Below are 13,402 nucleotides of genomic sequence, written 5' to 3'. Positions count from 1 at the left end.
ATTGGGTTGTCTACCTTTAACATCGGGGAGCTAAATATTTTGGCGATAAACAATATTACCAAAGCCATAAAATTGCTAATTTCATAAAATCTATCTATTCAACCTTTGATGCTGAAAGGTTAATTTGCTGGTAATTTATCAAATATCTGATTAAAGGGCAGTATAAAATAGTGTCTTATAGAAAATTATAATTATGACAGAAGATCTGAGGCTTCATAGTGCAGATTCATGTAGGCTCACTATTTGGCAGTGGTTTTACTCATTTGGGTATACAAATATCTGGCTTGTCGGGAAAATCGAAGCTTGCTTTACTCAAAATAATTCAGCTTTTTCTGCAATTTTCCCCCCCATTGAGAATGAATGGAGACTGACACCACCCTCATCTGCCTTTGAGCACTCATGGGTTGGCATGGCAACCGTGGTAGGATCTCTCATCTGCCTTTGAACCTTTTAACGTTGAGATTAAATGCAGCATTGTGAACACTTTGCACTCGCACATACATACATTATTTGAAAGGTTTAAACATCTTTACAAATTTACAACAAATATAACAACTAATTATAACCCATTTATAAATTCTTTATAAGGGTCGTCTTATTGTATAATAGTGCAGAAGACGCTCACTGCATGTTATAATTTTGTTGCTGAAATATCCAGCATGTATGAAGGGATACATTTGACTTAATGTGTGTTTCACTTATTATTTATTTGAGCCAGTAAATGGAAATGTTAATATTCACCATCCTGCGAAGCGACAAGTCATTATCCAAAGACTCTCTTATCACTTATTGAAGAGTCTGCTCGGGTTGTTTGTGAACCAACAGCTGTTCATTACAGTGAAGAGCTGAAACACCACCAGAGTCCATTCAGTAGCTTCTGTATTCAACGGCAACAGCTGACGAAACGAATGACTAATTCCTTTGTAAACAACAATTTGTACACACAAATAATTCACTCAAGGCAACAGTATAAATTACTCAACAGGTTTCACAGTGTTTATCCTAATACTGCATATATGCCAACTGCAATTCATTTGAATTTATAACATAAATATGAATAATTTCAACTTAACTTACTGAAAATATAGTGTCACAGCAACATATAGCCAGATTTATGATTTCAAATTGAAGATTGAAAGATTTGACAACATAATGAACAGCTAGCCTGCTAGCTAACAGCCATTGTAACCCAATAGCACCCCCAGCAACCATTTTACATACATTACAAATATAAACAGAGGGAAAAAAGTTAGTCTGGAAACCTCTGTTTACATGTCCACCATAAATCAGTCATAGGTGACATCAAAAACAAGTGTCAGTTGACATTTAAATAATGAAATAAGGGACAGAAGTTGACGAGTATGGTTTTGTTTGAATACACAGTGTATTGTTTTAAGGCATTTGTCATAATGATAGCAGTTTTGCAGAGGAATAAAATAGCAGTGACTCAGAAAGTGCACCATCTGTGTTTGGCCAACTGAAAATTCCCTCCGACATAAAGCGCTGAAGGCTTTCGTTGAATCACCACTGACAGGCTTACCCCACGTCTTTTTAAAGGTGACATAGAATGCTTGTATCACACATATATGTTAGTTATGGAGGTCTACTTACATATATTAACATGTTTTCATGATTAAAAACCTCCTAATCGCTGCAAACGAGCCGATCAAAATATCTCCTCACTGACGCTCTCGTCAGCCGCGCTGTTTCAGACCAAACAGTTGCTGTGATTGGCCAGCCAACGAGAGCTTTACAACTGTCCTGTGATTGGCCAGGTACCTGGAAGTGACGTAATAGATAGGCCAGCTCTCAGATACACAGCTCCCCCTCTGGCACGGTGGATGCTCTGCATCTCAGCAGCTACAACGAGAGTAGTTCTTCTTCTTCTGCGCTTGAATGTACGCAACCGGATGTGCCCGGACTAGTGCCCGCACCGGGAGGCGCTACGGTGGTGAGGATTTCTGATGACGACATCAAATTAAGGAAGTGTCGATCCGCTTCACAGAGCCCAGGAAAACAATACAACACTATTTTCTCAGCAGTGGCTGAACTGTTTGTTCTGAAACTTTAGGGTTTCATAAACGAGGTAATGACGCAGATACACACACAAACGCAGCGTTAATTGGAGCTTCCGGTCTATGTCATCTTCAACTTACCATAACGAGTTGTAGCTGCACAGTCTCTTCTTTTTTGCAGGTTTATCCATTGTAGTTTAATTTGGATGTATTTGCGCGTTTACTTACAGTATACTGATCATGTGCGACTGATGCGGGACTCATAGCCCCACCTCGACTCCCAGCGCGAGGTGTGGAGTGTGTCGTGATCAGCACTACTGCTGCTGTTGTTGTATCATTCAGTGGTTAGATCAGCGTAGCAGTCAATAAACGGGACAAGAGAGGGCACGTACGGGACAAATAAATTATGGGACGTCCTGGCTAATACGGGACAGTTGGCAACCCTACATTTAACACGGCTAGAAAACGCTAGCTTGAGCTCCAAAGGCTTGTTGGCTAGTTGGCTTGTTAGCCTCTAGTTAGCATAAACGACAGCTAATATGCCAGATATTCTGTGAAACAAATACAACAGAAGTGCTGTTAACAGTAAAAGAAGCCATGTTTTTATGGAACACAGCGAAATGTCACATGTAGCTGAATTTAGGCAAATTTAAGGAGGTTTTAACTGTAATTGTTTTTCTCATTTACGTCCAGTTGTGCAATTAGAGTGTAATATATCACAGTAAAAAATAAACCACGACACAGACCCCCCAAGAAAGGGCCACTTTTCTTAAATATGACCCAGTTCCCTTGTTTTAACAACGCATAGCCTCCATGATTCACTGGGAATTCTATGAGGGGTGATTAGTGAGATATCTGCAAATTATTTCTGAAGCTGAGGGTCTCGTAGGGCAGCAGACAGTTCAGAGACCAGCAAACCTTTTGTCTTATCCTGTATTATTGTTATTTTTTAATGTCTGTGACCAGGTCCTCCTCCTTTTATCTTCATTAAATGTTTGAAACTCTTGGCAGCAGCAGAGTCAAAGCCATTATATTGATTGTGCTTTTGTATTCTGACATCATACTATAGCACTAGTGTGAACTGATTATTAACTGTATGGTGCTGGTAAGAAAGGATTTCTGCTGCATAAAAGAGCAACAATCAGGGGCCTGTTTTTCTCCTCAGGGCCCCCAAACATTTGCCTGTTTTGTCTCTCCTGACAATGAGCATCTGGCCATGGCATAGGCAACGCATTCATTTAAGAAAATATTTAATAATGTAATTAAAGTCACATATATATATACAGTTTGCTCATGCTCTAATGATGGGAGCAGTGGTGTTATTAATTAGCTTAAACACTGACACTATGTGACTTTTACTGGCTGCCCTTGGCTGCTGCAACTGCTGCGTTAAGTCTGGATTGTTTCACGAGTGTCATAGTTTGCTCTTCATTTGTAAAATATGTTGCTCTGCTGCCAGTAGACTGCTTCATATTTGTGATTGTTCACACGCCGCAAACAACGTACACCTCCTTTCTGTGCACATGCTCTGTAAAACCTGGGTTTGGCACCAGACTATTGTTGGATTTATACATATAATGAGGAGATTTCCTGGACATGGTGAACTAGTTTTGTTTTTTTTAGTGCATCCCCCGGAGCTACTGTGGCTTTACACCGAGCAGAGGGAACAGTTTGTGCTTCTCAAAGTCAATGATCCTTCCTGAGAAAGGTGGATTATTCCAAGTTGGGTCCTACAGCGATGAGGGAAGAGTCCTTACTAACATTCAAAGAAAAACATTAATAGACCAGTCAGCTTGTGGTAGATAAAGATAATAATAATAACAATAATAATAATAATGTTCATTTAATACATTTTGTTCATGCAACTTCAGTCGTACGCATAGTACGAAACTCAAATGACTTGGGGGGCCACTGAGCATCTAGTCTGGTCAGGAGAGGACCGGTCAAGAACTTTTTGGGGATATAATATTAGCTTAAAATTATATGACGATATTCCATTGTGATATCATAAAAACAATATTTGTGACAATATTTCCAGGAAATTTCCCACTAAAATTGTTTTTTTTGATATGGAACTCTATATATAGTTCACAATAATAAACATTTATGATGCAACATCAATCTAATCATTAAAGAAAACACAGAAATAACTTATATAGCGATGAAATTGACCTCTGGTGTAGAGGTTGTGGCTACGTTAGCATCCATGGATTTTCCGGCTTCTCTCTGTCACTCCCAGCTCCAACTTCCGAGTTCCGATATAGATAGAACTTTTATTTGACAACAGAGATAAAAGTGTGAAGTTGCCATGGTGATGATAAGGCGTGAACCACCACCATAAACCCCGAACAGCTAGGTTCGAAACTAAAGTTGCGTTGCTAACCACTAACTCCATTTCTAGCGGTTCGGGCCGCGGTCACGCTCGTTTTAGCACAGCTTGTTTACAACTCTGTCAGTGGACCATAGTAGAATGCCGTCACAAATATAGTCATGACATGAGCCAAACATCACCCTCAATGACAGCCTTTCACCACGTGGACTATTTTCAGAGCGGCCGCGACATGATACGACTCGGTTGACCTGAACTTGAAACAACACGAGTGTGAAAACAGTTAAAATGTCACTGTTGCAGAGCAGAGTGCACGAGCTGCCTACACAGGTTTGCAACGAAGCATCGACACGGTAGCATTGACCGCTACTAAGATAACTTTATACGGTGTGAAGTGCAATATAAAGTAATGACTGCAGTAAAAATGTGGTGGTAAATGTGAGGAACAGAGCAGAGTTAAGAGTATTAAACTTGAATAAATTGTTCAGGTTTTTAGAAGGAAAAACTAATTTACGCCACTTGACACAAAAATCACCGAATAAAATCAAAGTCCCTTTAAAGGACCGTTTGGTAAATAAAAGTAAGTTTTTTACTACTTCAGAATGACACTTTTATATTTGTACCAGTAGCAGCTTCAGTTCTTCAGTGGCGGCCATTTTGGACCACCATGTTTTTACAGTAGTCCACGATGGTCGAACTACACATCTTTTGAGTTTTGATGCTAACAAAACGCTACATAGTTTCTCCGAAGAATGTTCACCTGCAAAATGCAACTTCCACACTGAACCTGTAAAATAAAGTGAAGCTTGTGTTGTTTTGTAAAAAAGCTCAGTCTCCGCATCAATTTTCAACAGGAAATGTCAGTGTTTGTTTGTTGAGGAGGTACAAACACTGAAGTAATGGAAAATGACGAAGTAGTGCTAAAACTGTATAATGGAAAATCGCCCTTTGAACCCCATAAGCTCAAATTTGGGTTCTTTAGTTCAGTTTCTATATGAAAAGGCTGTCTGACGGCCAGATAAAGCAGATGTTGTAAACTTAAGCAGGCATAGATTTCATTAGTGGAGCTTTTTGTAGCAGTTAGCTGAAATCTGTTTTTCCATATGTCCCAAATTTCAGTTGGCAGAGCGTGAGTTCAAACTGCCTTCGTATAAAAAATTCAGCACATAATGCAACATTTTTAAATACTGTGGGTTATATTTATATACCCAGATGATGTTGTATGTTGACTCTAAATGATACTACTGCAGTGTCATGTGGATTCAAGGATCAGTTCTACTCATAGTCATTACATTTTTACATGTTTTGCTTCACCTCAGTTTGCCCGGCTGGTCCTCACGTTTATGAGATCTTTATGAAACATGAGGACCACATGTATATCCACATGTATATATATATATATATATAGATTAAAAAAAAATATATATATAAATCTATATATATATAGATATATATATCTATATATATAAAGTATATAGATATACATATATACATATACTGTGGTCCAGCACCAAAAGCAGTTTCAGTTTCCAACCCTTGACTCATTTGACTGGAAAAATTTACAATGGAGTATTGCATTTTTATTTGCCGGGTTATATTGTCCATGTCGGAGATGAGACAGGGTTCATTCAATCTTTTTGTGTCGGCCGCTTTGAAAACTTGACTTAAAAATAGCCGCGTGAAGTATTGGCCTTCTTCCTGCTTTGTGTCATGCGTCTCTGACGAGTACTTTACACGTAACACTGAGATATCAAAGCACCTCTTTGGCTTTTTTATGAGTACAGTTGGTTCGGCCTCACGCTATTCAGCTCACTGAAAGACTTCCAGCTTTTTAAGTTGCTGTTTGGAGTTGTTGAAGATTATCTGAAGAATGCTCGCAGCCAAGCCCACACATGATCCCACATTTGCTTTCAATTACACCATCTGATGTTTTGTGACAGGGGAAAATAGAGGCTGGAAACCAAACAGAAACCATCAGAACAATTATCCGACACAATTATCACGAGTACAGGTCCAAAACAAATCCCATCGGACGTAGCTCATTGTTACTGAGCAGTGACCTTTCTTTGAAATCAAACAAAAGATGTACTCTGGCTTTGATCAAAGCCGAGCGGTAAAGTAGTAAAAGCACATGCACGCCTCAGTTTTACTCACAGAGTTTTGGTAGCAAATTTAAACCAAACGTTGCTGTAACAGCTCACAGCTGTGCGCTTTTGGCTTCGTAGATGCGACACATGAATGAAGCAGACAGCTGTGGACTCAATTAAAGGTGTGTTGTTTCACCTTTGACACAGAGCTACAGGAAAAGTGTTTGTACGCTGCTCCTCTTTGTCACCCTCTTCGAGGAATTCACCTGTAGGCGACTGGTCTTGCTCGAGTTAGGTTGAATAATTTGTCTTTGGCGCTGTAGCACTGCTACAGAAGTACACCAAAGCTGGACAATAAAGTGTTGAGCATGAATTATCATGCTTGCATTTGCAGCAAGAAGACCCGGGTTGTGAGGGTCTTTCTGCAACTTTCACAGACTCTTCTATGAAAGACAAGACGAGGGAGAGATGTAAGGAAAACACGGGAGAGGAGATAAGTGTCTGTTAGTAGTGCATCTGATAGTAGTGATGATGACGGCACAGCTGGATCAGCTGTCAGTCTGCAGGTGTCACCAGCTCTGTCTCTGACTGTGTTGTCCATGTAGTGATAAGGTCACTCTACTGTTTCCCCTTAAACAAAAAATGCATCTGTAGAATCACTTTGGCTGCCAGCTTCTCAAGAATATGCTTGTAAGCTTGATATATTGCCATTACGCTGCCTTTTATAACCGAAAACTGAACTTTGTTTTGCGTTTACTCTCCTGCTCCAAAGCCCATGGAGAAAAATCAACATTTTTAGCCGCCACTCTCCTGCTGCGTGTAGAGCGTGTGGTCTCAGTTTAAGTCACTTCGTTAAATCCAAGTGAAGGATTTCAAACACGGAGGACACAAAATGACACATTTTGATAGTCTGAAAGAACACAGGGAGCTGATAATTATGGCCAGAGCAGAAAGAGGAAATCAGCGCTCCCTGATGACATTACTGTCTTAGTCTTAGTTACTGTTTGCACCAAATTATTTTTAAAAAATCAACAACCAATCGATAATTCTAACTCTAATGTGTGTTTCAGTCAGCCTCTCACCTACTTTTAGATGTAGTGCTTGAACTCTTGTGCGGTCAGAATTGAAAAAAAGTATGAGCACATCGACACTGCTCTCTGCTGGACGACACCGAGACTGTGAGTTTAACGCGACATGAAAACAGTCATTTGAATTAAGGTTTTCTATATGCTCCACTTTACCTATACATGCATTATATGTGTTTGCTGCTTTATTAATGATCCAGGTTATATAATGAGAATAATGTCTTCAGTCATGTGTGTGTGGTTCTAGTGAACTACCTGACACTTGAGATATCAGATTTCTCCCGATGTCTGAAAGGGGAATATAACCGACGTCATGGTGATATTTCTTCTTCAAAAGTTTCTTTGTTAATCAACCATCGCTGCTGACATTGGAAAATGACCTGAGGTGTGCGTCGTCAGATATTCCTTCATGTTGCTGCAGTTCTAACACACTGATGAAACATTGTCTCTGTCACGCTGTCGTCTCTAAAGCCTTCTGTCAAAGTCCAGACTTAACTTCTCTGTTAGATGCTATGCATCATGTTGCCTTACTGTACATAAGAGTATTTATTGTTTTAAGTTATTTTTTATTTATTCATTCTGTGTTTGCATTGAACCTGCTCTGAGTATGTTTTCTTCTCAATGAAGTAGCCTTGTATCTCACACACACACACACACAGTTCTCTGATCAGAGTATTTTACATGTTTTAATTTTAAGTTATATTTCCACACAACTAAACTGCATCAGCAGCTGTCGTTTTTTTTTTTTTTATTATTTATTAAGACTTGATGTTAACATCTGTCCTGAGAGTTCTGGTCACAGCTGGATTGTGGATTGAAGAAATCTGAACAACAATTATTTCGAAGCTTTACCTGCAACCAGGCTGCTATTGGACGATACCAGCTGTCATTCACACTGGTGTCCACTCTAAAAATGCTCTATTGAAGGAAAGCTGAAACTACTGATGGAGAGCAAAATAGTATAAATGAAGTGATAAGGCGGCTCATTTATCTACAGAGTTCCATATAAATTGGGGATCTTTTTGCAACCAGCAGTGTTGCCCGCTTGTGGCTGTTAAATATATTTGTATTCCTGTGTTGGCTTCAGGAGGAAAAGAGGTCTCTGTGTCGCAGACACCACCTCCTAATGTGGTTCTTAAGCAGAGGTCTCAAACTAGCCACTAGCCACCAGTTTTTTTGCATTCCAAATATTTCACTCCAAAAAACAGATCTCATGATTGAATACCCCTGCTTTTTTACGAAAATGTTGGGATTTTTTTCCCCTTCTGACCAGACTAGATACTTAGTGGCCCCCCAGGTTGTTTTGGGTTTGAGACCCTGGTTCTAAAGGCACATTCAGGACACATTTGGCTGCTTTCACACCGAAACTTGAAGCTGAACTTGTGACCAAATCCCTCAGGACCGATGTACGAGGAATAGTTGAGGTTCTTTTAAAGTGTGGTTGCTTAACAGTACTGATACATGAGGTGTTTGTTTTCCATCAGCCTGTTTTTAAGCAGGCAGTACATTTTATATGTTTAGTTTATGTACATATACATTTATACATATATACATAAACCACAAATGTGGTTGCTCCTTAATCAGATGACGTACGAATATAAAAGTAGGCAAATGGTGCAAAATATTCAAGAAAACAAGGAAAATATACAGAGTTGAAAACAAATAGTCGGTCGACATATTGATAGCAGGTAAATAATGATTGAATGATCGAAGGAAATCACGTTTCAATCCAGCGTCAGCACTGGAAAAATGTGTCTGCTGTGTAGAAAAACACAACATTTCACAACATTTGTGCAAGAATAGTGCAAATATTACTATGACGGAAAAGTGCAACGGTATTCAACTCTGTTCACGGTGTGATGCTTTTTATTGACATTATCCAGTGTCACCGTCTCCTGTGATGACCCAGACTTTAAATTGTGCAACAAATGATTCCCCAATATTCACTTAACAGCAGTGACTGTGCGTCAGTTCTTCATACAACCACATTTCAAAACCCTGAGCAAATCACTTTAACACTAATGATATTAAACTACACCAGGATCTTTCCACTAATCCAACCTTAAATAGTTCACCATCATTTATATGCTGCTGCTGCTGCTGCTGTTGTTTAGCTGTATGGAAAGAGACATTTCAGGATACAAGGTTGTTTATTTGACCATATTTTTTACTAAATATGCTTATTGTGAGCAAGGCTCCAAACAAAGTGAAACTAATAAAGGGTTTACCGTCATGTCGGGGCTGCTATAGTGCTCTCACACGGGGACTCTAATCCCCTCTTTAGACCATAATCCAGCATGTATACAGTATTATTCTGTCTATTCATCTACCAGTTTACAGATGACACCGTTATAAATCCTTATAAACCTCATATAATGAAATGTTCATAGTCTTCATATTCGTCATGGTACTGTATTATCTTGAATAAATATATAAATATATATATACAGAATTATTGACAGTGTAATATAACATGACTCCTGACCACTGTTTTTGTACATTATTAATAATAAAACATTGTTTTAAAAAAGCCTTACCCTCTCCTCAGCCTCATCCTTTCATCTTCTCACCCTCATTACATTACATGTCATTTACAATGGAATTGAGTACAATCAGTCAGGGGTGGGATCGAACTTGCGACCATGACGTCTTTCGCATACAGGGTATCGGTCTTAACCATTGAGCCACTCCACTCATCATCTTCTCATCCTCCCCTCTTCTAATCGTCTCCTCAGTCTCTTCTCATAATCACCTGGAACTCTCTACCTTCACTACTCTTTCAACTCCTGGTCTGAAAAGTGGCCTTTAGTTTGTGTTGGGAATCAGTTCAAAGGCAGTCCTTTGCCTTTGAACTGTAACAGTAAATGACTGTGGCCATGAGACAAAGGACTAAGACAGGGTGAGGGCGACGTTAAGGTAAAGGGAAGCTTAAGGCTAAGGAGAACAAGTGAAGGAAACTGCATTAAATCACCACCACCCAAAGAGAAAGCACAGAAGAAGACGAGGAACACCAACTACAGTCTTGTTCAATCATTTAACCCATGATGGAGGCACTTGAAGATTTTGAGAGAGCGCTGAAGAATGTTGATAAAATAAGTGAGCTGGTGAAGGATCTAAACTCCTCTGATGCTGACACCAGGCAAAAAGCAATTAAGGAGGCCGACTGCTACATCGCCTCCATGGACGAACCCTGCAGGACAAAAATGAACAAGACTAAAATCAACACAAGCTCAACCGACCAGCCGTCGTTTAGTCCCCAGAGTGAAAGTCCAGAGAGCTTCATTAAGAACATGGAGAGAGATGCTGAAGACAGGAGACAAAGGCGCATCGCTCAACAAAAAAAAGCTCTCGTGCTCAAAGACGAGGGGAATAAAGCTTACGCTGACGGAGATTATGAATCTGCAGTGAAATGTTACAGCGACGGCTTGGCTGAACTACGGGACATGCAGCAGCTGTACACCAACCGAGCTCAGTCCTACATCAAGCTGGGAAAGCACAAGGAGGCCATCAGTGACTGCGAGTGGGCGCTGAAGTGCAACGACAGGTGCATTAAAGCCTACTTCCACATGGGCAAAGCCTACCTGGAATTGAAGGACTACAGTGAGTCAAGGCGCTGCTTTGAGAAGATAGCGGAAATTGAACCTGGACGGAAGAAAATGGTAGAAGAACACGTGACACAGGTGAATATGGAGGAGGAAAGAGAGACTCAGGAGGTGAATGCAAAGCAGGAGTTTGATAAGGGCGAGAGGAAAGGTACAGCAGTACCCGAGGTCCTCAAGAAGCTTTCAAAGCCTGGTCAGATGACGCTCTTTTACTGCGGAGGCTTGCAGATTCTGTTAGAAGCAGTTCGTGACTCGACAGGTCAGACCCTTTTCAGATTGAACAATGGCTTTAGCATCATCTGCAGAAACGACACGGTGAAGAGATGCCTGCTGGAGAAAACAAAAGACAAGCACAGCCAAAGGTTATGTGTGTCTGTTCTGAAATTATGGAGGGTTATTTGTGACGGGAATGCCGAAAACCAGAAGATGTTACTGAAATGCCCAGTGACGAGACAAGCCACTGTGTATTTGATAGCATCAGAGAGTGTTGCAGTGCAGAGAGAATGTCTGTCATTACTACATTTGTTTGCTCAGATGCCACACGGGAGACAACTGGCCATTGAAAGCCTGGATGTGCACGTGTTAGTGAGGAACCTCATGGCGTGCATCTCAAAGCAGCAGCAAGAAAACATGGCAGTCAACGTTCTGGAGAACTTTGCAGCAGAAAAAAAACTTTTTACTCAGTTAAGGAACGTGTTGACCGACTCCGTCATTGAGCCATTGACGACAATCCTAAGAAATATCAGCGAGTCCAATCGTCATGTTCTTCCGTCTCTGATTTCAGCCATTGGATGTTTGGCTCAAGACGACGTTATTCGTCATCAACTTGCTCACGACTCAGAGTGTTGGAAGGCCTTCCTGTTTTCCATCAGGCACTGCAGTGCACATGAATTCAAGGAGATCCTTTACCCCGTGCTTGGATTAATCATCAGCCTTTCAACGGTGACGTCTCCGGCCGTCCAGGAACACTCTCTTTCACTCTGCGACTTCTGTCAGGAACTGCTCAGGGACACTGACGGAGGAGTCATAACTCGAGCCATTGGCGTGCTGAGCACCGTGCTCCCTCAGTCCTCTGAGGCTGTTGAGCGTGTTATTCAGAGGGGCGTGGTTCGGACCATGTACCGGTTGCTGAAGAGACCAGGGCAGACTGCCTCTAAATACGCCATGAAGACTCTGACAGTGTGCACCGCTGCTAGTCATTTGGCTCGGCAGGAGCTGGTGAAGTGTGATAAAAAGCTATCTATTTTACGTCATTTGCTGGCTTCCAGCTGTGACGACATGGTCTCAGGAAATGCCACCCTCTGCTTGACTCACTGCCTTCAGTTGGAGCGAGTCGCCAGCAGTCTGCTGGACACTGATATTGTGCTGCTGCTGCTACGCCGCGCTGCAGGGGACGCAAAGAGGACGGCTGTGCAGCAAAATGCGGCGATTGCTCTGGGGAAGCTGTGTCAGGCCGAGCCCAGGCATTTGAACAGACTTCGAGAACTTCACGGCTTTGAGGTTCTGCACTCCTGTATGAAGTTCATCACATGAATTTGAGACTGAAAATACAACTAGGGTTATTACTTAGGCACATCCTCATCCTGGTAAGGATGGATTGCTTAACAGGACCAGGGCCTGCTTGGGCCCCTGAAGCCCAAGCCTCTGTACTACTACCCCAAATTAATATGTATGTATTAGGCTGTTACCCACCCCTGATGTCTTCATGGGGCCTTCATAACTAATGTTATTATGTGATATGTCTAACAGGGCCTCTCAATCATTCAATTATTATATATAAGTGTTGCCTCTTTTGGTATAACTAATAATTAATTCACAAATCCATTCTTGAGAACTCTGCACCAAAGTCCATTGAGAAAATCTGTGTTTTTAGCTGCTGGTCTACTGCTTTCTGATTTGTCAATTTTATGCTACTTGAACTTTTCCTAATGTAAATTATTGCACCGATGTGATTGTGCATTGAAGTGTCAAATATTTACATGTAAATTTGCTGCCACCTGCTGTTCAAACTTTGTACCTACAGATGTTCAACTGCAATAAATGTGGAGTCACATGTGGAGCCTTTAAACAAATTAAATATTTAAAATAAGTTTACATATGACACAAAAACATTATAGAATATAATTCATATGGAAATTACAGCATAAAACACATGAACTAAAAACACGTGAATTAATGTAAAAGTCACCTCCATCTTTCCTGGTCACTTCCACTGCAGACAGGAAGGAGGTCACATGGGATACACAGGTGCACCCACAAAAACAGACAATAGAGAAACATACAA

General features: G+C 40.7%; 1 protein-coding gene across 1 annotated transcript; it reads left to right on the top strand.

Annotated features, from left to right (window-relative positions):
- Positions 1-10,144: 10,144 nt before the first annotated feature.
- LOC131465930 (tetratricopeptide repeat protein 12-like) lies at positions 10,145-13,273 on the top strand. Its single transcript, XM_058638896.1, has one exon. The coding sequence runs from the start codon at positions 10,558-10,560 to the stop codon at positions 12,649-12,651; it is 2,094 nt and encodes a 697-aa protein (XP_058494879.1). The 5' UTR covers positions 10,145-10,557; the 3' UTR covers positions 12,652-13,273.
- Positions 13,274-13,402: the final 129 nt, after the last annotated feature.

Source organism: Solea solea, chromosome 9 (genome assembly GCF_958295425.1).
Source record: "Solea solea chromosome 9, fSolSol10.1, whole genome shotgun sequence".
In the NCBI taxonomy this organism is placed as follows: Eukaryota; Metazoa; Chordata; class Actinopteri; order Pleuronectiformes; family Soleidae; genus Solea; species Solea solea.
Note: the sequence above shows the minus strand (reverse complement) of the source record. Positions and strands in the feature narration are given on the sequence as shown.